The sequence below is a fragment of the Arachis hypogaea genome, chromosome 15 (genome assembly GCF_003086295.3).
Source record: "Arachis hypogaea cultivar Tifrunner chromosome 15, arahy.Tifrunner.gnm2.J5K5, whole genome shotgun sequence".
In the NCBI taxonomy this organism is placed as follows: domain Eukaryota; kingdom Viridiplantae; phylum Streptophyta; class Magnoliopsida; order Fabales; family Fabaceae; genus Arachis; species Arachis hypogaea.
Window position 1 is genome coordinate 22960711 of NC_092050.1, and position 27975 is coordinate 22988685.

General features: G+C 30.9%; 1 protein-coding gene and 2 long non-coding RNA genes across 14 annotated transcripts; 2 read left to right on the top strand and 1 right to left on the bottom strand.

Annotated features, from left to right (window-relative positions):
* The first annotated feature begins 1507 nt into the window (after positions 1-1507).
* LOC112749972 (uncharacterized) lies at positions 1508-5826 on the top strand. Of its 12 annotated transcripts, none has more exons than XR_011873301.1 (11): positions 1508-1983; positions 2140-2229; positions 3120-3235; positions 3553-3627; positions 3770-3862; positions 4244-4306; positions 4528-4666; positions 4755-4797; positions 5012-5113; positions 5248-5461; positions 5540-5826. It is a non-coding gene; the product is annotated as an uncharacterized lncRNA (long non-coding RNA). The 12 variants fall into 12 exon arrangements; XR_003175293.3 differs by having other exon boundaries at positions 4547-4666; XR_011873304.1 differs by having other exon boundaries at positions 3572-3627; positions 4224-4306.
* A 1824-nt stretch (positions 5827-7650) lies between these two features.
* Positions 7651-9465, top strand: LOC140179631 (uncharacterized). Its single transcript, XR_011873305.1, has 2 exons — positions 7651-8144; positions 9260-9465. It is a non-coding gene; the product is annotated as an uncharacterized lncRNA (long non-coding RNA).
* Positions 9466-15459: 5994 nt separating this feature from the next.
* LOC112749973 (L-tryptophan--pyruvate aminotransferase 1) lies at positions 15460-20052 on the bottom strand. Its single transcript, XM_025798431.3, has 5 exons — positions 19858-20052; positions 19344-19650; positions 16796-17082; positions 15962-16269; positions 15460-15862 (listed from the first exon to the last, which is right to left on the bottom strand). Exons 1-5 carry the CDS (start codon positions 19989-19991, stop codon positions 15660-15662), a joined length of 1239 nt encoding a protein of 412 aa, XP_025654216.1. The 5' UTR covers positions 19992-20052; the 3' UTR covers positions 15460-15659.
* Between the last annotated feature and the right edge of the window lie 7923 nt (positions 20053-27975).

Below are 27975 nucleotides of genomic sequence, written 5' to 3' on the forward strand. Positions count from 1 at the left end.
TCAATTTCCAGTACAAATTTGATTTCTCAAGTCAAATTTAGGCATAGTTTAAATTCTAATGTTTTTTCCATTCCTGCAAATAATGTCATTAACCAGTCTTTTGTCAAAATATCTCATGGTCTTTATGTTGAAATTAATTTGATTGTTGATTTGGTTAATAATAAAGCTTGTTTATCTTCAAATGAGTTGATCGATTTATCTTTTGATTGCATTTATGATTTAAAACTTTTGGGTTTCGAAAAATATTCAGTCAATGATGATAATATGGAAAGAGGTTTTGAGTCTCAAGATCCTCTTGAGGAAAATAACTTAGGATCTAACAGTGATGTTAGACCTACTTATATTTATAAAAATATCAATGAGCGATTTCGAAAAGAATTAATTAGTCTTTTAATTAACTATAAAGATTGTTTTGTTTGGGATTATCATGAGATGCCTTGGTTCGATCGTTCTTTGGTAGAACATCGGTTGGCTTTGAAGCCATTTGCTCGGCCAGTGAAGCAAGCGCCAAGACGCTTTGCACTGAAATTTATCTAAAGATTAAAGAGGAGATTGAAAGATTAATCAAAGCAAAGTTCATTAAATAGCTCGCTATGTTGATTGGGTGTCAAATATTGTACCGCTGATGAAGAAGAATGGGAAGTTACGAGTATGTATTGATTTTTGAGATTTAAATAATGCCATTCCCAAGGATGAATATTTTATGCTTGTGGTGGACATGCTAGTTGATTCTGCAGCAGGAAATGAAATTCTAAGTTTCATAGATAGTTATTCAGGATATAACCAAATTTTTATAGCCAAGAATTATGTCTCGAAAACTTCTTTTCGATGTCCTGGGGCATTAGGAACTTATATGCCTTTTGCTTTAAAGAATGTTGGTGCGACGTATCAACATGCTATGAATACCATCAGAAAATTTATGGAGGTATATATCGATGATATAATGGTCAAGTCAAAGTCGATAAACCACCATCTCGATCATTTGCGGCAAGTGTTTGATACTATGCGCAAAAAGGGTTTAAAGATGAATCTTTTGAAGTGTGCATTTGGAGTCTTAGTTGGAAATTTTTTAGGATTCGTGGTCCAAAAGAAAGGGATTATTGATCAGAATAAAGATAAGGCAATCTTGGAGTTACCTCCACCAACGTCCAAGAAAGAGGTATAGTCCTTTTTGGGGAAAGTTAATTTTCTTCGACACTTTATCTCTAATCTTTCTGGATGCACACGTGTTTTCTCATCTTTAGTTAAACTTAAAGATGAAATGCAGTATGTTTGGACAGAAGAACCACTATAAGAAAATTATGTTTTAGCGACAAATTTTTAGTGGCAATAACATAATGGCCACTAATTTCTTAATTTAAGTTATGTTTTTGCGGTAATTATATATTTGCCATTATTACTGTATGTTTTAGTGGCCATTATTACTATTTTCAAAAAATTATTATCTTTTTTTTTTACTTTTAATTTTAATTTTTTTAAATTATTATGGTGGCTATTGTCATTATTGCTGCTAAAATCTTATTCTCACCTTATTTTTTATCTCATCCAAATTGAAAACACTGTAAGAGAAAGAAATGAAAATTTCACTTTTACATAATGCGTCTCGCCTTCCTCTTTCACCTGCGAGCTTCCCCAAACCCTTTCCATCCCTTGTTTCTCTTCGCTTTCTCGCTCTCTCTTTTCTTCATCAACGAAAGATTGATTTCGCTACTGGCCTAGGTTAACTTGCGTAACCATTGCCATCGCCGACCACCATCACCACCACTGTAACCATTGCCGATAGCCGCCGTCCATCATCCTACTCCTTGGACTTTGTTTCCATCCAATCTGCTTCAGATCCGCATCTCTGTCATTGTTTGTTCATCTTAGATCTATGTTGCCAAGGTCTTTCGGTCACCGTTGCTGCTCTTGTTGCAACACCACATCTCCGCCGCTTGCACTGCTGCCGTTCTTGCACGTAGACGCACAAGATCGTCGCCGCCGGTAGGGCTTCTCTTGATGTGGAATTCTGCATAAATTTGATAATATCTAATAGTTAGGGTTAGCTGAACTTGATTTCATTACAATTTTGAACTCTGGATTTTGAAATTAGGAATTGTTACACCGAATTGGATATTATCTCTTAATATTAATTTGTAGGATTTGAAAGATAGGAAGCTCAAGCGTCAGCTATCTCTTAGAGAATAATTATATGGCAATGCTATGAAAGCTGCTTCTAAGGCGGAAAAGGTAAACTGTTTTCCATGTATCTTTTATGTTCAACAATTGAACTAAATTTATCCTTTTGTTTAATGATCTCTATATGACATGCTATAGGAAGAATTCAATTTTAGTTGTGCATTATATTCTTATTCAAAGAATTAAAAGAAATTTGATGTGTGAAGAACTTTGAGAATTAAAAGAAATCGTGTGCTCTGGTCTCTTTCTAATTTTTCCAACATTAAGAATCCTAATCTGATGATGGACGACCACATTCACTTCTCTGCTTTCTTCAAATATGATAATCCACCGCATAAGTTCCTTCCCGCCACAGCAGAGCAACCAATAAATTTGCAACATCCCTTGTCTTAAATTGCATCTATGAGCCTGTGGCAATTTCATTTGATGGCCAAAATCTTTGCAGCCTAGAGTCAATTGCAAAACAAAATTTTTATCATTCTATTGTATTATGGTGTACATAGGGAGGTATAGGGGTGTTCATTACTTTATTTGATATCAATCACAGAAGTGTGAAGTTGTAGGTTTCTATTTCCTGTGAATGCTAAGTAATGTAAATGAATGCTAAGTAATGTAAATAGGTTTCATGGTTTGGATTATAGGAATTATCAAAGTAAAATGCTGTTGTTTTGGGCATAAAAAATACCCTTATTCAAGAAGTGAGACTTAAAGAAGAAGAACCCTTATAAAATGCAATGCAATTTCATCTTCCTGTTTCATAAAATATTTAGAAAGTATTAGCTTTGTATTAGAAGAAACTTCCATTTTGTTGCAATTGATAGCTCTGAAATATATCTAGTTGTAGTGATTTTTATTTCTAACTTTTTTCATTTGCCTTATTTAACTCTCGACAATTAGTTGTAGTGATTGACTACTCTCAATTTTTTTTCTGCTACACATAGGTCGCATTGTAGATGAGGAAGAAAATAAACGTGACTTGAAGGACCTTACAGGGGAAGGAAATATTGAGAGCATACGTTTTGTCGAGCAAGGGTTGCGGGAATTAGCTTCACTAAAGGTGTCTTTTATATCTTTAGTTTAAAATTGTCCAGACATGCCCTTCTTTTAGTTTAGTTTAATGGTTTTATATGCTTTTATATTATTATAAAAAATATCCTTATTAAATTAGTGCTTAGGCCACTTATAATATTCTTGATGTATCAGAATCTTGGCTTAGTATGTTCTTGTTTTGTTTTTATTGGATTACCAAAGCTGTGATGGGATTTGTCTTTTGATTGTTTCTAAAGCAAGTGCGCATTGGTTTCAAGATTAAAATATTAATTACAACTAATTCTTAGCCATATATGGTTGGTATGATTTTTAACCTTATCATAGTCTCCTTTGGTTATTTAAGGCACTGCAATTTTTCTGTCAGACTGTGTCATGTGACTCAAGTCATTTTTTGCCACGGTAATTATAACATTACTATTCCTACCTTTTAGATTTAAGTATACTTCCTAGCTCCTTCATTTGCATTGATTTCATTCTGCTAGTCTTATTTTCTCTAACTTCTTGTTGATTATCTATCATCTCTACGTACATTGGAACAAAGCAAGCTGCACATAGGTTGAAGATTATATTTGGATTAGCTGGTCTGAAATCTGCTGAGCTTCATGAAAATCTTACTCAAGCCCAGCGCCTTGAAGTATGTTTCTTAAATTAATAAATTGGCAATAAAGTTTGCTTAATATTTATATTTGTGTTATGCTAGGATTTTTTTGCTCATGCTTGGTAGGCTTTGGAACAATTCAGGAAGCAAGAAGTTGACTTTTTGATTGCAACTGATGTGGCTGTTCATTTAAGAATCAATTAAAGTTCATTTTTCTTTTATTGGGTCTTTGAGTCCCACATTAATATTAATCATTCCGTTACTTTGTTTGTACCCTTTATATTGGGACACATTGTAAGGATAGTGAACTTGCTTCAGTTAGATAGAAACATCCAAAGTTGTCACAGTGACTTATTAGCTTTTTCCTTTGGAATTTTGGATATATATTTGACCCCAGTCAACCTATTTTACCTATAGGGCCTTGACATCATGGGTGTTCAAACAATTATCAACTATGCATGTTCTCGCAATCTTTACCAGGTAGAGTCTGTGATTCATGTTGTTGTCAACTCTGCTTTTGATGAATAAAATTTTGACATGTTTCATGTGTTACAACTCTTGTTTTGCATCCTTCAGTTTGTTTCGCTTACCTTAATTGTTACTTGTTACAATATCTCATACTGGTCTAATGGTCTTGCCTTTGACATCATTTTACAATAAAATTTTATGCTGGTCTAAAGGACATAATCTTTCTGTTAAAGCTAGTTTTCAATTGATTAGGAAAAGAGAGCTGGTTCAAAGCTGAAGAGCCGAATTGTAGCAGAGCGATCCATACATAAATGGTCTCATATAATTGGGCAATTTGGAGGATCAAATTGCAAAAATACTTGAAGAATAGAGGTTTTTGATTGTTAATGGTTCTCTTATTTTAACTACTGTACTGTATTTTTGCATCTCAAATTCTCAATTTTCTTTTTTTGGGGTCCAGGGAAGGAAGAGCCCTAATAAAAGCTGAAATAGGGGCCACAAAGGTATAGATTAGCGATTCATTATTTTATTTACTTGGAGTTCTGGGATGCCTTGGATTACAATTCTGTGTGTTCACTTCACATTATTGTTTAAGAAATAGTACTTCCTAATAGTAGTGTTATATTATGTGGCTTTGAACCTTCCATTTACTCTCTGCATTTTCTCATTCCTAAGATTTTTCATTTAAATATAATCATGCTCTTATGAAATGGGCAGGCTGAAAACATGATTACTCATAAGGAAGAGATCTTTTCCCACCCAAAAGAACCTGGTTTGTAACAGAGATAAAAAAAGAAGGTTGCTGCAAAAGCAGCGAAGGTAAAATTTCTTGTTTCATTGTTGTGATATTCCTCAAATTTGATATATATTATTGTCTCACATAATAAGAACGTGGTTTTTATTATTGTACCTATTAGGATATATATTCAAACTTGTTTCCATGCATTATTCAGTAATTGCATGATGGATTTTTAGCCAATGCATAAAAATTTGCCGAGAAAGCATAGAAAATTGGAAGTGGCTAGAGAGATGTTGGAAGATGAAGGAGATGATGACAAACCTGAAGTATGCACTTCCTGTTTGCATTTAAGGTTGTAATTTTCGTCATGCATCAGGAGAGATGTATCTAATATCATGAGCCTTGGCTAAATTTGTATCAATAAACAGGTTGGTACCAAATTTTACTGTGAAAATTCTTAGCTACCATCCAACTGTGTATATAAGTAAATCTTGTTCCCATTATAGCTTGACAGATTTGTTCTCTGTACCTATGTCCAAGATGATGTTCGTGCTGGATACTGGTTAATTAAAAATTGGGAACTTTGCTTCATTCTCTCTGCTGAATTATTGTATTGCATCTGTACTAGGCTCTATTTGTTTACTTTTGATTATTAACTATGTGCTAATCATTGATGTAACATAGAATTATAGTATTTGTGTTGTTTAAATTTGTATTATACTTTATTACTTTTCAAGAGAATTTTTGTATAAATATTTAATTGAATTTAATAAAATATTTTATTTTGTAATAATTAATTTTAGTATATTTATATTATGTACAATAATAATAATTGTTGGTAAAAATAATTTGAAATTTTAGAAAAATGATAGGTTGTTATTTCTAAAAGAGTGAGTATAATTAAAAAAATCTTAAAATTTTAGCGACAATAGTAATGGCAACTAAAAGTAAATAATATTATAATTTTAGAATTATTTTTAGTGGCCATATAAATTGCCGGTAAAATGAGTTTTGGCGGCAATAGTGATGGCTACTAAAAGTGAATAATATTGCAATCTTAAAATTACTTTTGGTGGCTATATAAATTGCCAAAAAAATGGCCACTAAAAATTATATACTTTTTGCGGCCATTAAAAGGTCTTTACCGGCAAATGTTATAATTGCCACTAAAACCTTTTAGCGACGAAGCATAAGACGGCTAATGTCTAATTATCGATAAATGTATTAGCGATTATTTTTATTACCGCTAAAAACAAAATAAATGGCCGCTAAAAGTGATATTTTTTGTAGTGAACATCTAAAAGTATTTGATTCGATCACAGTTTATCTGTTTAAGGCATTGATAATAGCAACCGTTTGTCCTCATGAACCATTAAAGTTATACATTGCAGCTTCAATGAATACTATAGGATGTATGTTAGCTCAGGATGATGAGTAAGGTCATGAAAGGGCTATTTATTATTTGAGTAGAATGATGACCAATATTGAGTCGAGATATTCTCCTATCGAAAAATTGTGTTTGTCTCTTTTATTGTTTAAAATAGTGAACTTTATGTTATGTATTAGTCCCACATCGTCTAGATTATGAAGACTTTTCCTTCTCCCACTAGTATAAATATAACAACCAAAATTTTTAAAATTAAATTTTATACTTTGAATTAAAAAAAAAAATTAATTTAATTATGACTTATTCTATTATTTTGAATTATCTATTAGAAACTATATTGATAGTTACAGTCTAAATTAATTATTATTATTATTATTATTATTATTATTATTATTATTAAAGTTTACTAGAAAAAGAAAGAAAATTAGAAAGAATGGACGAAGCCATTAAATGGAATCAAAGAAAAAGGAAAGTTAAACTTGAATTGTTATATATATATATATATATATATATATATATATATATATATATATATATAAAAGCATCATCTTGTTTGCGTATTTACATTTGATTGTGTTTGTTTTATTTTATTTATTTGTGTTTGTGCTGTTGTTTTGGTGATGTGCTTACGTGTTTTATGGATATTTTACTTGTTTGTGTTGTGGTCTTAATAATGTATTTAGAAATGATGTTTATGGATAAGGAATTGTTAATGTGAAATTTCTTCCTTGGTTGCTTGTCGTAAGACTCTTTGTTTCAAACTTCTTTCATGAGATATGGTTTCTTTCACATTTGCAAAACTGAACATGCCACACCTCTTTATTTCTTTTCTTCGATATTTTTGAAAATGGAGTTGATATGAATCTTTTTCATCTTATATCAATTTTCGAGGACGAAAATTTTTGTAAGGTGGATAGGATACAACAACCCAAATTTTTAAAATTAAATTTTATACTTTGAATTTAAAAAAAAAATTTAATTTAATTATGATTTATTCTATTATTTTAAATTATCTATTAAAAACTATATTAATAGTTACAGTCTAAATTGATTATTATTATTATTATTATTATTATTATTATTATTATTATTATTAAAGTTTACTAGAAAAAGAAAGAAAATTAGAAAGAATGGACGAAGCCATTAAATGGAATCAAAGAAAAAGGAAAGTTAAACTTGAATTCTTTTATATATATATATATATATAGGAACACATGCACTTGAATCACTATATGAATCCCATTTCCTTTTCTTTCCTTCACCGAAACCAAGGGACAAAAGAAAAAGAAAGGAAACGTGGCTTGTATATATATAACACTTTGACACCTAATGAGTTTTAGTATCACAAAATTTTCATTCAATACCCTTAGCCTTTAATCACATTCATCTCTTTCATATCACCGAACCACTAAGAAAAAGAAAGAAAGAGAGAGATCGAGAGTGTGGCTGAGGAGAACCGTGAAACCTTCGAGTTTCCGGTTTTGATTTCTTGTGATTCATAGCTTCAATAAAAAATCTAATCCGGTAAAAGTGTTCGTATCTTTTTTCTTTATATGTTGGCGTTATTTTTGTCCGGTGGAAGTCGACAGTGACGTAGCTCTTCTACCCTTTGAGCTCGGCCAACTGGAGTTCTACGAGGCATGGAAGATTTCGGACGTTTTTTCTTTCAGCAGCTCGGTCAAAAAGTTTCTCCGGAATTTCGAGTATTTCGATTACGTACGAAGGTAGGGGATTTATTTTTAAAGATAAACGTTTTTAATTTAGAATGCCTACAAAATTAATTGAATAATTACAAAAGTAATGTTATTGAGTATGGATTATTGCTGTGAATGTGACTGTTTTATGATTATTAAGAATTTTGTTGATTTGAGAATTGTTGAGGAATAGGAAACCTGTAAGGGTGGTTTAGATCGAATTTTAGAAAAAATGCCGCCAAAATTTTATAAAAACTGAGGTTTTATTTGAAAAGTTATTTTAAAAGATTTGGTTTTCGAAAATTAAATTATTTAAAATATATTTAGTTAAGAAAAGATTTACTCTATTTTAAAGTTTGATTTATTAAGAAAAATATAATGTTTTAAATCCAATCTTTTAAGAAGAGATTTTGTTTTAAGTAAAGATTTGAGCTCGGTTTATTAAGAAAAGGAATCTCTACCACAGGAGAGCAGAGAACAAGGATTTAAAGAATATATTAATTAATGAAGTGTCTGCCACAGAAGAGCAGATGTGACATTGTTTGGGCCTTAGTGCCAAATGTAAAGTGGGGACGCCCACACACTGAGAACTGTTTTCCAGATGTACGCTTATTGATTTGAAAAGTCACACTGATGCGGCCTAGCCGTACGACTTATAAGCACACTAATGCATCTGGAAAGCCATATCTGGGACTTGTGACCGGGTAATGTCAGGAGCGGGTAGGCAACCGACACATGAGCTCATGGCCTGCGTTAGGGATAGACATGCATCATGTTGTTTGCACATTTGCATTTGATTGCGCTTGCTTGTCTTATTATTTTGTGATTGTATTGTTTGTCTTGTTGTGACTTGCTTGTACATTGAATTGAATCTCTTGCTTGCACTACTTGTTTGTGAGTGTATTAAAGTAATTACGAGTTGACATTTGACTGAGGATTAATATGTGGCTGAGAGACAGAAAATGTGACTAATTTATATTTAAGTTTTGTTTTGAGTTAAGAGCATTTTCAAAGGGTTTGATAAAAATATATTTTTTATTGAGTAAAGTTAATTATTTGCATTTTATTCATTACTTTTACGGCATTCCCATTCCCTACTGAGAACATGTGGTTTGTTCTCACCCCAAAATCTTCCATCCTTTCAGTGACACAGGTTCGAAGATTCAGTTAGAAGATGCAGACAACCAGTAGATTAACTTGTGATTCTTGTTATTTTTATAGAGTTCCCTCGCCCTTGTTGCTTTAAGTTTTATTTTATCCAGAGGGATAGGTATTGTATTTGAGTTTTATATTAAATTCATTTGTATAGCATTTACTATTATTAATAATTGTGTGATTTTAATTACTAAAATATTTTTCTGAAATTTTCTTAAAAACTGAAACGCGGTATCGACGTAAAGGCTCAATAGTAAATTTATAATAAAGGAAATCAGGTCCGTAACGCCTTACTTTTGGTACGATCATGACGTGTTAAAAGTTAGGGTGTTACAATAAATAACTCATGTACCTTTTATTTATGAAATAGAGTTGAAGTTGATTTGAATATGAAATAGGTTGTGTGCTTATTTTCCTCTAGATTCTTTGAGAGTAAGAGGTGCATCATTGGCTTGATCAATCAAGGTAGGTTTATGGCTATTTTCACCATAGTGGGGTTGCTAACCTCGCCAAAATTGGTGAATCTAAACTATGTCACCATAGTGGAGTTGTTAATCTCGTCAAGATTGGTGAATCTAAACTATGTCCCTATAGTGGGGTTTCTTTTATTATTTTGTTCACTCGAAAAATTTTTGATACACTTTTCAAAACTAGTAAGGAGTAGGTTTCGCTCACAGATCATTAGTTATCGAACTATTTTGATTTGTTAAAAATCGATAAAACAAGGGCATATAATTATTTTTAATTAAAAAAGATATATCATAAAAAAAAAATTTGTTAACTAATCAGATACAAAATTTTCTGTACTTATTAATTATTAGTATATGGGTTGTGCTATGGTGCTGAAAGATATTTTTTTCAGCAGGTATTGAAATATGTTGGTAACATGAAGAGAAAGACACGTGTTTATATTGTTGGGACATGCGCAGAGAGAAAAATGAAGTGAAAGATAGTGAAGTGACGCAGTGGTGTTGGTAAATTGTGAATAATTAATGTTAATTTTAATAACAATTGGGCTGATTTTTTTATTGTATTTAGGCCTCTTTTTGGCAACTTATACCAAACTGATAATGTGATCAATTTATCTATTTTTTCAGATAATAATAATAATAATAATAATAATAATAATAATAATAATAATAATAATAATAATAATATAGCTTAAACAAAGAAAGAGAGAGTTATGATATGAAGGAAGAGAAATGAATTTTTAATAATCATGGCAAACTCTCATTCTTGCCACATGTAGCATATTAAGCAAAAATTCAAACCCAATAACATTTAATTAAATAACTTGGATTACTAATAAATTTATCTAAACTATTAAATAAAAGAGAAAAAAAATTCAATACCACTGACATTAATATCAGATTCCATAATACATAAACGTCTTTATCATTTTTAATAATAAAAATAAATACATTTTATTCTCTAAATAAAATAAAAAAATTAATACAACTAATATAAATTCTTCGTAATTATTGTTAGGATTTGGTTGAATTAGTTCCACATTGCTCAGGATAGCAAATGGAGTGGGTGGCCTAGGCTATAAATATGAGGTTAAGTTCTCCATTTGTTTTTGCACCAGTCAGAAACACTTTAAGCTTGTATCTGATTTTTCTTTTCCTCTGTACTCTTTGATTAGAGAGTGTTGTGAGGTGTAGTTAGATATTTGCTTTGAGAGAGTGTGGGTGTACTGGGGTGCCGGTGTTAGAGAGAAAGAAGTCTATGTGTTGTAACAATTTTCACATAGTGATATTCTCTGGTTGTCATTTGACAACGGCCGTGGTTTTTTCTCCGGTAATTGGAATTTCCACGTTAAATTCTTGTGTTGTGATTGTGTCTATTTTATTTCTCTGTCAAAGGTGTTTTCTCAAGGGGGAATGGTGTCTTATTCCCAACAAGTGGTATCAAGAGCTTCGATTTGGTGGGATTTATTCTTAGTATACTCTGTGGTTGCAGCCTAGTCTGACCTTCCACATCAGAAAAGAATTTTGTCCTGTGGCTTGAGGTTGATCTTTGGTTGCTGTTGTTGTTGCTGGAAGGCAGTGTGACACTGTGAGAGTGCAGTTTGGAAATGTTCTGGCTAAGGAAAGACCTGGTATTTAAGTGTGTCCATTGTGACCCACCTCTCTTTCCTGGGGACCCTTCCTAGTACACGGTCTACGGTTGAGTTATACTATTCCAGTATACGGTTGCAACAATGTCAGGATATTCAAGTGCTGTGAAGCTTGAAATAGAGAAATTTGATGGAAGAATCAATTTTGGCTTGTGGCAAATACAAGTCAAGAATGTGTTGATACAATCAGGTTTGCACAAGGCGTTGAAGGAGAAGATCTTTGGTTGCTCTCTCTATGAGAGAAGATGATGTTCTCTAGAAAACAAGAAGTATCCTCATGGTATTGCCGCACTACCATGGATAAGGATGAGTTGTGGCAATTGGGTCCACAATTGCACACGGGCATTGGTTGGCGTTGAGATGCAAGGTGTGTGGCGGAGTTAGGTCGATGGCTGAAGAACTTCCAGGAAAAGCCAATTTGGAAGTTGCACCATGAATTTTCAGCAAGGTTTCGATCTGTACCAAGGCGAAATGCTTGGAGTGGTCTAATTCCAAGTGAGTATACTTTCATGGTGGAGTATGATAGTTCTCTGAACTATGATTGTCGGTATAGACAATGGCAGCAAAGAATTGTCGGTGTTGACAATGAAAGCTGAAGATGTGTGACTATTTCAATCAAGGTGGAGATTGTAAGGATTTGGTTGAATTAGTCCCACATTGCTCAGGATAGCAAATGGAGTGGGTGGCCTAGGCTATAAATATGAGGCTAAGTTCTCCATTTGTTTTTGCACCAGTCAGAAACACTTTAAGCTTGTATCTGATTTTTCTTTTCCTCTGTACTCTTTGATTAGAGAGTGTTGTGAGGTGTAGTTAGATATTTGCTTTGAGAGAGTGTGGGTGTACTGGGGTGCCGGTGTTAGAGAGAAAGAAGTCTATGTGTTGTAACAATTTTCACATAGTGATATTCTTTGGTTGTCATTTGACAACGGCCGTGATTTTTTCTCCAGTAATTGGAGTTTTCACGTTAAATTCTTGTGTTGTGATTGTGTCTATTTTATTTCTCTGTCAAAGGTGTTTTTTCAAGGGGGAATGGTGTCTTATTCCCAACAATTATCTATTATTAAGACGAAAAATATAATACTAAACCTGAAAAATATAATAATAAAAATAAAAATATCATATTTTATTTGTTATTTATACTTTATCACAATCATTTTATTATTATTATTACCAGCATAAAATAATTTAATATTAAACATAAAAAATTAAATATAAAAAGTATGAAAAATAATTTATACAGTAGCATAACAGATTTATTATTATTATTTATTATTAATATAAAAATTATATAATATATTATTTATCTTTTGTACAGTATATATATATATATATTTTTTTGCATAAAGCATTGGTATTTTAGTAATCAAAATCCATTACTACACCAAAAAGTCCATGTCCAAAAAGACACATTTAACTTAAATACATAATTATCACTAAAGCTTAGGCTGTTTAGCACTACTTAATTATCATAAAAATTGGTCAACTATTCTCTACAAACTATCACTTCACTCTGACCACTTTTTACTATCATTCAGTTTTTATTTACGTATGTGCCAGCAACACAAACATGTGTCTCTTTCTATATATTAACAACACATTTTAATATCTGCTAAAAAAATGTCTTTCAGCACCATAGCATTGACCTTAATATATATGCATGCAAAGTATTCACTGGATGCATGTATATATACACTACAGAAGTTTTGGAAACAAAATATGATCAAATCTTGATTTTGGAAACTATACTATTCTATTAATTATTAGTATAGTTAGTGTTTTTTCAAAAGTAAAATTTTATTAATTAATTTCAATAAAAAATAACATAATTTTTTAATATGAATATAAAAATAAGAAAATGGAGTCTTTCAAGTTCAGTTAAAGAAGCCAAATACAATAAGCAGCAAGACTAGAAACTATGAGAGAAAAAAAAGTCAATAAAAGTATGATCAATTTAGTTCAAAAATTTAGGATTAAACAAATATATTTGTTGAATTTTTTTGTTTAATATTGAATATATAGACTCCAGTTTTAATGGTTTCAAAATATTTAGATTACTAAATGGTTTTAGTAACAAAATATATTTTTTTAAATTTTTAATGTTTATTAAATAGTTATTTTTTAATTTTATTTATTAATTAATTTTTTATATATTATTTAATTTTAAAATTTACTTTTTATTTTATAAATTATTATTTTATTATTCATCATATCTATTTTATCTTTAAAATTCTATCATTAATAATTTAATGTTTTATGGGTATCTATTTTTAATTTCTTTCTCAATTTTATTTTGACTTTAAAATTCTAATCTTATTTTTTCAATCCCAAAATTAGTAATTTCATAATCTATCATTAATTTCTTTTTTAATTGTCTAATAATATAATTATAATTGTTTATAATTATCCTTCCATAGTCAATTTGTTATAGCCATTGATCATTGTTTGTCAATTATTAGGTATACGTTCTTCGCATTTGTAAAAATTAGGGGTGTCCATGGATCGGATCGTATCCGCAGATCCGCGGTAAATATCTGCATCCGATCCGAAAATTGCGGATACGATCCGATCCGCAAATTGATCGGATCGGATCCAATCCGATTCGCATTCTTTGCGGATCGGATCGTGGATATCTGCTCTACATCCGCGTATCCGATCCGCGGATCCGTAGATCCGCACTATAATAATTAAAAAATAAATAAATATATATATATGTTTGGTATTATATTTACTTGTTTGTATATTTTAGTTAGTAATTCTTATTCATATATTGTATTATTTTATTTTTGTTATTTAGAGAGAGTTTGATTAAAAATATTTTAAGAATAAATAAGTTTAAAAGTATGAAAGAAATATTTTTATCGAATTTTTTTACATAGAAATATGATTAAAAAGAGAATGTTTAATTATGCGGATATATCCGATATCCGATCCGATCCGATCCGCAAATGTACGGATCGGATCGGATCGGATCCGGCACTAAAAAGTGCGGATATCATATCCGATCCGATCCGATGAAAATTGTGCGGATCGGATCGAATTTTCGGCCATATTCGATCCGATCCGATCCGCGGACACCCCTGGTAAAAATGCAATCGGTAGAAAATCAATCAATTTTTTTATTGGGATAATTGATTGGTTAGTGAATGAAAGTGTATGTCCTTTTGCGTTTAGAAAACAATCGATTTTTTTATTCAGTTAATTGATTGGTGAATGGAAATCTTTTTTTTTTTTTTTGATAATTTTCAGAAAATAATCAATTTTTTATTCAAAGAATCGATTGATTAGTGAATAAAAATCTTTTCTGTTTATGATAATCAATTATTTTACAAACAAAAGTTAATTTTTACGCAAGTCAATCGATTTTATTACATAATTGATTACTTGAGGAATTCAATTAATTGGTTGAAGAAAACAATTGGATTAACAGCAAACATGATTTTTCAATTATTTATGCTATTTAACAAATCAAAACAACAAACGAATTCAAAAATAAAAATTTGTTGATTCACTTTTTTTCTTTTTCTTCAATTCAAAAGAATTATTTGACGTTGAATCTTAATTTTATAATATAACTTGAGTTTTAAAAATTAAATTAGTTGAAGTTATTCACAAATCAATCTCATAATCGTATCCATAGACTAGAGTTAATGGAGGAATTATTAATGATATAATTGTGAAAATAACATAAATGATGAATAATAAAATTATAATTTATAAAATAAAAGATAAATTTTTGAATAAAATAATATATAAAAGTATAATTAATAAATAATATTTAACTAAAAAAATTATTTGATAATTATTAAAAAATATATAAAATATATTTTATTACTAAAATCATTTAATAGTATAAACATTATTGGACTATCTAATTCTTTGTTCCTAAATTAAAGATGTTATAATGAATAGGAGGTGAACTACTAATCTTTTTTAGTCCTATCTCTTAATAATACATCCATATAAATTTAATTAATTATGTTAAAATAATTTATTTTATATTTGATAATGTATAAAAATAAATTATTAACTTAATAAGAATAATTAAATAAATAACTAAAATTGTACATTTGACAAATATAATTTTATATTTTAAACTATTAAAAATATATTTTAAAAAATAAACCAAATATTTTCTTTTACAGACCAATCAAAGCCCTTAACTTCTGACTTCTTCTTATAATTTAGTTGGGCATTTATCTATGGATTAATTATTTGAACACACATCTAATAATAAAGATTAATTTTCATCTAACAAATATGTATTCATTAATTTAACTTCTATTTCCTATATTTCTTGTAGCATTTGAGATTCTGGTTAAGAATTCATTGAACACATCATCGCTGCTGAGCAAGCTAATCCTTGCATACTTTTGATCAACACCAAATCGCTTTCCTCCTCTTACAAGCACCTTTAAATTCCTCAGATAACTCTCACAATCTTCTATGCTCCCCTTGCACTTCATCCAAGCAAATGCTGCAATAATATATATTAATACACTAGTCATAATAAAAAATGCATGTTGAGTCATATGTCGCCTTGGACGCTAAGTAAAAAAGAAATGAATTTTGTTACCCGGGTAAGATTCAGATGTGTGGTTAGTGAAGGTGCAGTAGGCCTTAGGATATTTGGCCAAGTAGAAGAGGTTACTTTTGTCAACAACTGCCCTTAGTTTCTCCCACCTTTCCCTCAACTTGCGCCTCGAATATTCAAAGAAGAGCTCATCGGGATCTAAGGACGATCCTATTTCCTGATAACTGTCACAGATCACTCCTATGATCTTAGCAACTCGGATTTGAGATTCTTTTGACACTCCAATTGAGTTCATCTGAATGAACCTTGTCATCTTCTTTGCAACTTCAATATCTTTCACAATTGCCCATCTTCACATACCAAAATCAAAATATAGTTATTAAAAAATTATTTTTTAATTTGTTAATATTAGTCTGTTTTATTATTATTGTAACATTATTTTTTATTTTTTACTTTTGAAAATTCATACATAAAGTACCCATATACATGTTGACTATGGATTCGGTTGCAATTGTTTAGATGGCAATCATTGGAATGCACATTGCAACGCAAAAATTAAACTTTACATTGTTGGTAGCTATTTTTAAAAAAATAATTGTGAGAAATTAATATTTTTTAGAAATACAAAATAAATGGTAATCACATGATATTTTTATTTTAAAATTTAAAAATTAACTATTTTTATGCTCTGTGCCAACTGCAAACAATCTACTTGTTATAATTGATGAGTGAGATGTCAGCACATAATTAAATTAAATTAACGATAATGTTAGAGAAACAAAATAAGTTGTTAGTATTTTTAGTTAATATTTTTTATTATTAAACTTTTCGTTAAATTAAATGATTAGAGGGATACGTTGATTGATGAATACTAACCCAATGCGGGAACCAGCATGGCCAGTGCATTTGGAAAATGTGAACAACATAAGATCATGGTCATACTGTTGAGTAATGGGAGTGTATTGTGGCCAATAATACGCAAAGTCATGAATCACTTTCCCTTCAGCTTCTGATGAGTTTGCCACTCCTCTCCTCATACTTCCACAAGGGTTGTTAGGGGCGGTTACCACCTCTATATATGCCTCATTCTTATCGTACTCCCTTGCATCTCCGCCCCACCGATACAATCCCGAACGCAAAATCTCAACCTCATCTTGATATTCCTGCAATAATAATAACAAACGGTCAATAATTTTAAATGATTTTATTTGACTTAACATTTATAATTTTAACCTGTTAAAATCAGACATTCATAGTAATGATAAATGATTAATAACGAAAGAATCATATCATTTGACGCTGTTTTATGTGCAAATTAAATGGCACTGTATTTGGATCATCATTCATTAAGTCAATCACTTTTAAAATGAATTGATTGGAAATATTAAATATTAGAGTCATGAGTGGTTCATCCAAGAGTGTTAGTTAATCAAATAATTAAGAAGACAGGAGAGAGACACGGCCATGTTACAATGTTTGCATACAGTGAGATAGAGAATCTAAGGATCCATGTGGTTCTAAGTGAATCATGTGTTTGTTGCATGTTCCCTTAGAAGCCTAGTGTTCCCAATAGACATGTTTGTCATATTTTGGTCTCCTAATAAGGTTTTCTACACAACACCCTTCCATTCCTCATCATCACTTATTTAAGATTGATTCACTACGACTAAATTATATATGTATGGAGAATGAATTTCTCACAAAAATATGTTCGATTGTTTATACAAATAATAAATTAAATGTAATTTTTTTAAATAAAAAAATAAAAATAAAAACTGTTGGAGTAATTATTTAAGGATATGACAGCCAATCAGCCATAAAGCAAATTAGCAAAGTGAGACCCCGTAGTGTGGGCCCTTTAGGTGAGCAAAAGAGACATGGTGTTTACAAGTGTTAACATGTTATTCATCTACCATACATGACAACGCGCGCAAAACATAAAATAGGCCTCTCTTTTTTTTTTTTCTAAGATATATATTAGCAATCCAAAGGCTGAGTGCTGAATGATTAGATTGTTTTTGGGTATTCTGTCCTAAAGTTTGTAAAATAAAATTAATTTTGTAAAATTGATTTTAACTAAAAGTTTGTTGGTGTCAATGTAATTTATATTTGTCAATTTTTATATCAAAATATATTATAATAAATTAAATATGATTTTGAATAATATTACTCAAAATTATTTTTAGATAAAAATTATTAAAAAATATAAATTTTAATAATTATTTTATTTTAAATATTTAAATAAATTCTAATACTATTTTTTTTTAAATATTTTTAGTATTTTTTAGTACTCTTTTAGATTTAATTTTTTGCTATGATTTTAATATTATTTTTATGTTAATTTTTATTTAGTTTGGTCTTTCTAATGAAATTAATAGAATCGCAATAAAAAACACAAAAAAAACTTCATAAAAAAACTCATATAAACAAGAAATAATAAAAATTTTATAAAAAATTAGAAAATGTTATTATAAAAAAATTATAAAATTCATTATATAAACAATAAATTATATAATTAGTAGATAGAAAATAATTTTTTTAATTAATGATTTAACAGAAGAAAGTGAATGCAAAAACTAAACTTTTTAATTTTAGATAATATGAGTTAGACTATAAAATTACGTTTGAATTTAGAGGATGAATTTTTTAGAGAAAACTAAACGAACAAACATTAAACCAAACAGATTCTAGATGCTACATATAATCAAATATTGTGACATAAAAAGTATTAACCAAATATATTAAATTTACTGTTCAAAATTAACAACTTATTTATGAAATAATTTATATATTAAAAAAATATTAAAATAATCTTCATAAATTACTAAATATCAAATTGGACCCAAAAAAACTTTTACATAAAATAGGAAGACAATTTTCAAATCTTTTATATATTTTTGTTATGCTTTAAAAGGGAAAACATTTTTCCCCAAAGAAAAAAGAATATACTACTCGCTCGGTAGTTTTTTTATCAAGAACTTGAAAATCTTTGAAACATTCAACTAAAATTATATAGTATTTTTTTTGAGACTAAAAATAAATAATATTAAATGCTTATAAAACTATTTATTATTATAAAATATATATTAAAATATAAAATGTATATTAAAAATAAATTAAATAAATTATGAGATACACAAATATAACATTTTTATAAATATAACAGAAATTAAATCTATTAAATCAAATAAGATATAAAAAGCAATAATAAAATAAAAAGTAAAATCTATTACATCAAATAAGATATAAACAGCAATAACAAAATAAGAAATATTGTAAAAGCAAATCTAGTGTAAAAACTATACTCAAAATGACCATAAAAAACCAAAAAGGGGCCAAATTAGTGATTCAATTTGACTTGTTAGTTAAAGCAGTGAGGAATTACATTTGAAGTAACAATTATTGAGACGAAAAAGTAACAAACCGAGTAATAAGGAGAAGCAGCAACGACATTGATGGGATTGGGAGAATCCGAAGGAGAGAGAGCAAACAAGGCAGCCTGGAAGAGCTGAGTGGAGCCAGTGCCCACCACGATGTGCTTGTCCATGCCGACGGAGGCGTTCCCCACCACGCGGTGGAGCCGCTGGATGGCTTCCCTCAGCTCCGGCAGCATGAACCAGCACACGTTGCTCGTGTCGCTCAGGTAGCTCATCAAATCCTCGCCGTTTATCACCACCGTACACTCTTCACTCTTCTTCCTCCAGTATGATCTGAACACCTCTGGATCACCTCTGAATTCAATTCATTTTATTCCATTAAAACAAATCATATATTAGAGTAAGAATAATAATATTATTTTTTTAATAACAATAATAATAATATGCATATATTAGTAACACTGTCATATAGAAAGAACGAACAGAGTATGTAGATATATGTAACGTGGGATGAAAGAAAAAAGAGAGACTTATATATAGGATGAGGGGTTATATGATTACTGATCAAGATTGATGAAGGAACTGGGAGATGGGGTGATAAGAGGCTTGATGGTGCCATTGGAACAAGGGTAGCCATTATTAATTTTGTTGACAGAAGGAACAGTAGGAGGAGAAGCAGCCTTCAGGACAACCATAGTTGAATATCAGAAGAAGTGACAACTCTTTCTATGATTTAAATATAATAATGCTTGTGATAAATTCTATTAGCGAGTATGAATATATATATAAGAGGAAGAGAGGTCTATGCACATACATCTCAATCAAGGTAAGGTCCATGCATCATGTATGAATGCGTGATTTAATTTTTTTTCTCCATTTGTATTGGGTAAAATATTTTCTGACAGATATACCATAAAAAGAATATATTCTTACTAATTTGGTTTGACAAATGACTTGCTGAATTGCTGTACATGACTCCTCTTGAAAAATTTGACCTATCAACAAATAAAAAATAATATATAAAATGATTTTTTAACAAAAATATAAGACAGACAATTAAGATACAACCATCACTAAAATCACAAAATATCAAAAACAGATATAGTTATATCCAATAGATTTCAACAGTCCAAAAAGTGTTCAAATTTTCTATTTTTGACATTATTCATTTTATCTAGTTATTTAATTTATTTTAGCGCTGGTGAAATCCTTTCACCCATAATTATTAGATTCGACTCGACTCGGTAAGTTTGATCGAAAATATGATCACTTAATCGAACCGTACCATTCGTTGAACTGTTTATGTAATAGACCCGGTAAAACCCGGTTCGATTCGATGAATTTTATGCGAATTCGGTGATCCGGGCGGTTAATCCAACCCGGTCCGGGTCATTTTTATTAATTTATTATTTATTTTTTTTGAAACGGCGTCGTTTCAGGCCACCCCCATCCCCATCCCCCTGTTTGAATGAACCCTGAGCCATTATTCTAAACTTTTGAGTGGAATCACCCCCTAACCGTAGCCAGCCTTATCTCTCTGCTCTCTCGAACTCGGTGTCGATCGGCAGCCCCTCACCCTCACCTCGTCACTCTCTCGTCTCTCCCCTCACCTCGTCAGTCGTCAGTTAGTCACTCTCAGTCTCTAGGCCTCTCACCTCGTTGTTCTCTCGGTCTGTCACCGTGCCCTTGCGTTCGCTTTGTCGAAACCAGTGAAGCAGCATCTGCTCCCTTGGGTGATGGTGGTGGTCGTCTTTTCAACCAGGTGAACTCCAGTTTTTGACCCTGTTCTTTCTTTAGTTCAATGTTGATTTCAGTGAATCTGGTGGTTATTGAATGTGGTTGTTGCTATTTTATTTAGTTTTTAGAGTTGTTGTTGCTGTTCTTTCTCTGGTTCAATGTTAATTTCGGTGAACCTGAGCAAATTTTACTATTTTAGAGTTGTTGCTGTTCTTTCTGTTTGTTGAATGTTGATTTTTTAGAGTTGTTGTTAGTAAATCTGAGCAAATCTTAGTTAGAATTATTGTTGAATCTGGTAGTTGCTACTATTATATTTAGTTTTTTAAAGTTGTTGTTGCTGTTGTTTCTCTGGTTCAATGTTAATTTCGGTGATCTTGAGCGAATTTTTGAGTTGTTGCTATTCTTTCTGTTTGTTGAATGTTGGTTTTTTAGAGTTGTTATTGGTGAATTTGAGCAAATTTTAGTTAGAATTGTTGTTGAATCTGGTAGTTGCTGTTGTTGTATTTGGTTTTTTAGAGTTGTTGTTGAACTGAATCTGAGAAAATTTTAGTGAACTTTGGTTGAATAGTTAATTTTGTTGTTGATTATTATTAGTGAACTTTGGTGGTTATTGCTGTGTTTCTTAAAAACTCACTTAGATAAATCTTTTGTGGCTAGAAATCTTTTGTTTTTTTTTGCTAAAATTTAAAAAATGTCTTCATCTCAAACACCATCAAACACGCTACCATCTCAAGAACAAGCATCATCAGCAACTCCTGATGTTACAACTAAAAGAGTTTATAATAATAGAGGGAAGACTGATCCTGCTTAGGGTCATTGTAAACAAATTGTGGAAAAATCACTATGATATGCATATATTGTGACAAACCTATTAGGGGAGACTGATCCTGCTATGGAAGATATGGATTACCGGTCATATGACCAGGTTGATTACCAGTTTGATTTTGATAACTATGCTTTAACCCACCTTTCCAACTCATCTATAAAATCAATTTTGTTAATGTTATTGAATGTGCTGTCTCTTATATTTATTCATAGAAACTAATATTTGGTCAAATTTTCATTTAATGAAACATATATATATCTCATCAACCATGTTCTAAAATAAAGCATATCCCATGATTTTTGTTTAGTAATTGGTGTCAATTATATGTTCATAGTTTCAATTTAAGCAATGTTCTGGAAATCGGATTAGACCAGTCAGTTCAACTGGATTAATTGAAAATCAATATTTTGATTGGTTGATGCCAAGAATTATTCTACAAAAAACCGATAAAAAAATGACTAAATCAGCGGTTAACCAATGAACCGACAAAATCGGTCCGATTTTTAAAATTTTTAGATCTCTAATCCAGATTAAAACGATATATATATATATATATATATATATATATATATATATAAACCCAACCCAGTAGAAGTCCCTCCCCTTTATCTCTCATAATCACAATGCAGAAGAATAATCTAACCCTAAATGCATCAAAGGAGCAAAGCCAACCAGCCACTAAGTTACTATCAGCCCCCACCATTATCGGCATCAGCGGTGTGCTCTTCTCTTCGCATCACCAGAAGGTTGCTCTTCTCTTCAAAGATGTGCTCTTTTCCTCGTGTCGCTAAAAGGTTCGGAGCTTCTATTGGCTTCGCTGGCTCTATCCTCGTTAAGTCCACCTTTGTCTTCGTCGTCGTCGAGCCATCTCTCTCTCTCTCTCTCTCTCTCTCTCTCTCTCTCTCTCTCTCTCTCTTCTCTCTCTCTCTCTCTCTCTCTCTCTCTCTCTTCTCTCTCTCTCTCTCTCTCTCTCGCCGTTGTGGACTTTTCGCGGTCTCTCTGCCACCATGGAATTACACAGGGTGATTATGTTATTCAATTCTCTCTATTTCTTGAGTTCTTCAAAAATTTAGTTTAATTTTTTTATTTTATTAATTATAATTATTCTGAATTGTTGTATTTTACATTTTACTATTTTTGATTATGAATTTTGGTTATTGGACAAAATAGATTCTGCATTTAGGTTGATTATGTTTGATATAATTACTGGACAGAATAGTTCAATTTGGTTAACTCTGTTGAATCTTGAATGTGTTTTTACTATTTTTTATTAATTTTGTTCAGTTTGATTAACTATCTTGAATGTGTATTTTTTTATGACCGAGGTTTTATTTTTTTTTTTTGGATTACCTATTTATGATAGGGATATTGGAACACTTAATGATGATTATGATTTCTGATGAGTAATATCTTTGTTTATTTAAAAATTTGTTTATTTGTTGTTTCTTTTGGTTGTAGAATATTATGTATTTGTCATTTATGTAGGTAAGATTTTCTTTAGCTATAAACTTTGATGTTTAAAGTTATTTGTGAACTTTTAATAATAAATTATGGATAATTTATTATGTGAAATTGTGAAATTTTAAATTTTGTTAGTTTAAAAATTATTAAATTTAAATATTTAAAATTATATATTAAATTTTTAATAATTTTATTGTATATTTAATTAAATCGATTCAACCACAATTCAATTCCGATAGGACTATTGAATCATTAAATCGATTCAACCACAATTCAATTCCGATAGGACTATTGAATCATTAAATCGATCACTTGACTGGTTTAATAATCGATTCGATTCTCGTAACCTTGAATTTAGCTTTCAACCTAAAAGAAAAAAAGAATATGTAGCATTTTTTTATTAAGAAAAAAGATCACCATTTATTTTATTTCTGTAAGCATTGCCCTTAACAATAATGTCAGATAGACAATCAAGATATATCCAGTAAAACCACGTATATTAAAAAGTCAATAAGATATAACTTAAATGGCATAGTCTTCCCGTCTTCACTTAGAAGTTTTGGATTTGAGCCTCACTCCTAACTTTAAAAAATAAAATTAAAAAAAAAAAGAGCAGCCACCCGTTTAGATAGTATTATTGTAACATTTTAGTTTTTTTTAAGTCATATTATTATTCAACAATTAATTAATTAAAATTATAATAATTTAAATTTTAAATTTATAATAAAAAAATTAGAAGATAATGCACTTGAAAAATAAACATCTTTAATGAAATTTAAAAATATGAAAACACTAGTTTTAGTGAATTTCTAACTGACAATAAACAACCTTTTAAGATATACTTATAACTAATTCTATAATTATTGGATTTGAATAATCTTTGGTTATATGAAAATATGAAAAAACTATCTTTATTCTTGGAGGCCAGTACAAAATTAAATTCAAATTTAATTAGATATATAAATCTATTACAAGTTCATAGTAGAAAATCGCGTTGTAATAAACCAGCCTAACACACCAATAGTATTTTGAAAATATCTCAAGTTACAGTTATTCGATTGACTTGGTTCTAAGTTTGTTTTAAAGCTAACTCAATTCTCTATAAATTTGTATCTAATAGGTATTTTCAAATTCTAAAGGTAGAAAACTTTATAGAGTTTTCAAAGTGACGATTTAGATTGAAGATTTCACCTAAACGCGAATTAGATTTTTATAACACAATACACATACCTTAGAGCCATTTTAGTCCTTTCTTTCTCATTCTATTTCCCTTTTCTATACAAAAGTGCTAGGTGACCTATCTCTCCTATCTTCTATTATTTCTACATATTGTCATTCATATACTTTCTCCACTTTAATATAAGAAAAACCCTTATCTTGTCTCACTTCCATAAAATCATTTTAAACTCTTCACGAAACTATTCACAAATTTCATTCATATATTGTATGAGAAGATATCATCTCTAAACTATGCTAACTATGAAGACCAGGAATTTGGAGATTTCCTTTCTATAATAAATTCAACACGTTCTACAATAAAAATGTTGAATATCGTTAAATTTAGCGTCACACATTAGCGGCAAATTTATTGTCGGATTTATCTGTGGCAGAGGTGTCAAATTCGTCCGATCAAAACAATACAAGCAGATTTATTCTTTTCTAATGATAAATTTTCAAGTAATTATTGGAGATAAAAGTAAAAGAATAGGTGCAAAAAGTAGGGGTGGATTCATCGTTCGATTTATCTGCCGGTAAACTCATTTAGTAGAATGCTATGTCCTAACGCACTGGAATTTATTACCATCGGATTTATCCACTAGTAAATTCGACGATAAAGCTGACCTAAATTTAAAATGCGTGGCTCTCCACCCTCAATTTTGAAAATGTGTGGAATCACTTGCATCCTGCTTCGTCGCCTCAAACGAAGTTGCTCCCTCTGGCTCCGCCAATGTTGGAAGAGTTGTCACCATTGCTCCCTCTGTTGCCAGAGCTACGTCTTTCCTCTATCGTTTAGCTGGAAGGTTGCCCTCATCCCTCTCTCTATTCCATCCTATTTTTTTAATAAAAAATCCTAACTCCCTTTTTGCACTACAAGAAAAATACTGAATACTAAACATATTTACCGACAGAATAACAAATATAATCCGCCGGTTACTCATTAAGGTTACAAAAATATGATACTGGTTACAAAAATCTAATATTTGGAATTAACGTCGAATTTTTGCGGTGGATTCTGACAGTAAATTTGACGATAATCTATTTTTTATTAAATTGGATGATCGTTACTGTTGGGTAATTCAGACGGCAGCTTTATTTTTTTTAATTTTTTTTGAACTATAATAAACCCCGATAATTAATAATTAATAATCAACTTCCAATTAATAAATAATAAATTAGTAATTTATTTGAAAACAATGATCTATATAATGTGAAATATTAAATATACAAAATAAAAATATTAAGAAATAAAATACTGCTGAACATATCAAAATGAAGCCCTAATAACTATGGGTCTTGATAGTTATCGTCATTGTACTCAAAACAAGGCCTGCTTGTGACACGTCAACCTGTCGTCATGCCTACCTGAAACAATATAATTATATCATAATATAATCAAAGCTTGATAAAGAAATACTTAAGATATAACTAAGGTTAGCGTGCGATGTAGTTATATATGATCTTACTAAATAAAGATTAAACATACAACAAGCTAGTTAAACTATATTTAGGTTTACCTTATGTAGACTCATCATCTTCTTCCTTTGGTTCATCCTCCTCTTCCGAGGTAATTTTCTGATCATCGAACTCGTCTTTTTCTTCTTTGTCTCTATTGACCCCCTTTTCTTTTTGAATATCGTCGTCCTCTAGTTGTATTGTCTTTTCATCTACCCTAAGGTCAATGATGTCATCATCCATAACAACCGACCTAAGGGTGATCGGATCACTAGTATCAACTATCATTTTTGAAAGAGTTAGGTCATCAATTTGGTAAGATTTTTGACCCTCTGTCCCATTAGACTTGATGTGATCTCCTGGCTTAGTCTTAACCACAACTATCCAACTAGACGTGCATGACCCCGGATAAGGCAAATAGTATACTTATTGTACATTTTGAGATAGAATAAAAGGATCATAGTGCCTATATTTCCTGGTCACATTTACTTCAGTGATATTGTAGTCCTTGTGCTTTCATGTTCCTAGTCGCAAACTTGAATTATACCATTCACATTTAAAGATGCATATCATACCATACCAATCCAATCAGAATGACCACCGCCTACATCCTTACAAACCTAGACTCTGGTGTTATCTATTTTCTTTTCCACCGACAATTGTAAAGAATGAAACATATATCCATTAACATTGTAGATTAGGTAGCTTGTGCCTTTATTCATTAGGCCCCAACTAAGTACAACTAGTTCCCATTCTGTTGTGCCACTTAGATTCACTTTGACGTATTCTCTGAACCAATGTGAAAAATTGTTGAATGATGTATCATGATTTATTTTTTGGAATAACCTATTATAAAATAGGATAACTAAGAAATTTTTAGTGTACTAAAGTTTTGATTACATGATGAAGTTATTATCTCACTAATTACAATATTTATGAAGATTTAAAAAACTCACGCCTGGTAAGGTGAAACCTGATCACGGTTAAGCAACACATGCAGATTGTAACAGCCCAGACCATCCGCTAGAACGATATTGTCTGCTTTGGCACACAAGGCCTCACAGTTTTGCCTTTGACGATAGGGATGATAGCCGAAGCCCCCACACTCACTCATCAAAACGCGTCATGCTAGGGAGAGGTATCCACACCCTTATAAGGCATGCTTCATTTCCCTCCCTAACCGATGTGGGACCTTACAATCCATCCCCCTAAGGGAGCCCAGTGCCCTCACTGGCACATCGATCCGGGCTCCGGCTCTGATACCATCTGTAACAGCCCAGACCACCTACTAGCACGATATTGTCCGCTTTGGCACACAAGGCCTCACGGTTTTTGTAACACCCTACCATACAGGGTCTTATGATTAAGTCATAATTTCGAGATGGCAAGGTATTACGACATCTAGATTTAAAATTTAGTACGTATAGTAGTATGAATGATTGATTATAACTAGGAGCCTTTGTAGAAAAAGGGGTAAACAAAAACCATAACTCGAAAGCGCAACACTCTGATCAATAACGTAACGAACAAGGATAAGCTAACGCGAGATTATATATATATGAAAGAGTGTCAAAAACGGGAATATCAAAACTCAAAATCCGGATGCGAAGATAACCGGTCCGAGCATAGCAATATATACATATAATAAAATAAGGAAACCCCAAAGGAAACCCAAAGGGACACAAAAACAAAGAACCTAGTCTCCAAAATCCCCTCTAAGAGGAGTCATCACAGTTTGTATTATTCAATGGAGATAAAAGTATCTAAGAGAAATCAAAAATCAAAACAGAGTCCCGAGAACAAGGATCTTCGCTAATCCAGAAGTCTCCAGCATGCCTCAACGAGAAGCCTCGCGTCCTGCATCTGAAAACCACAAAATCCGCATGGGTGAGAACCAGAGGTCCCCAGCATGGTAACAGTTCCCTATATATAACATGTAATAATAGAGGAAAGCCGAAGGCAATCCTAGGACTTCCTCCAGA

What these genes read in the sequence shown, in the direction of transcription:
- LOC112749973 (XM_025798431.3), bottom strand. Translation starts at nt 19,991, where the DNA reads ATGGTTGTCCTGAAGGCTGCTTCTCCTCCTACTGTTCCTTCTGTCAAC. An exon ending in CATGCTGGTTCCCGCATTGG is followed by an intron (nt 16,270 to 16,795) that starts GTTAGTATTCAT and finishes TGGTATGTGAAG; the next exon opens with ATGGGCAATTGTGAAAGATA. An exon ending in CACATCTGAATCTTACCCGG is followed by an intron (nt 15,863 to 15,961) that starts GTAACAAAATTC and finishes ATATTATTGCAG; the next exon opens with CATTTGCTTGGATGAAGTGC.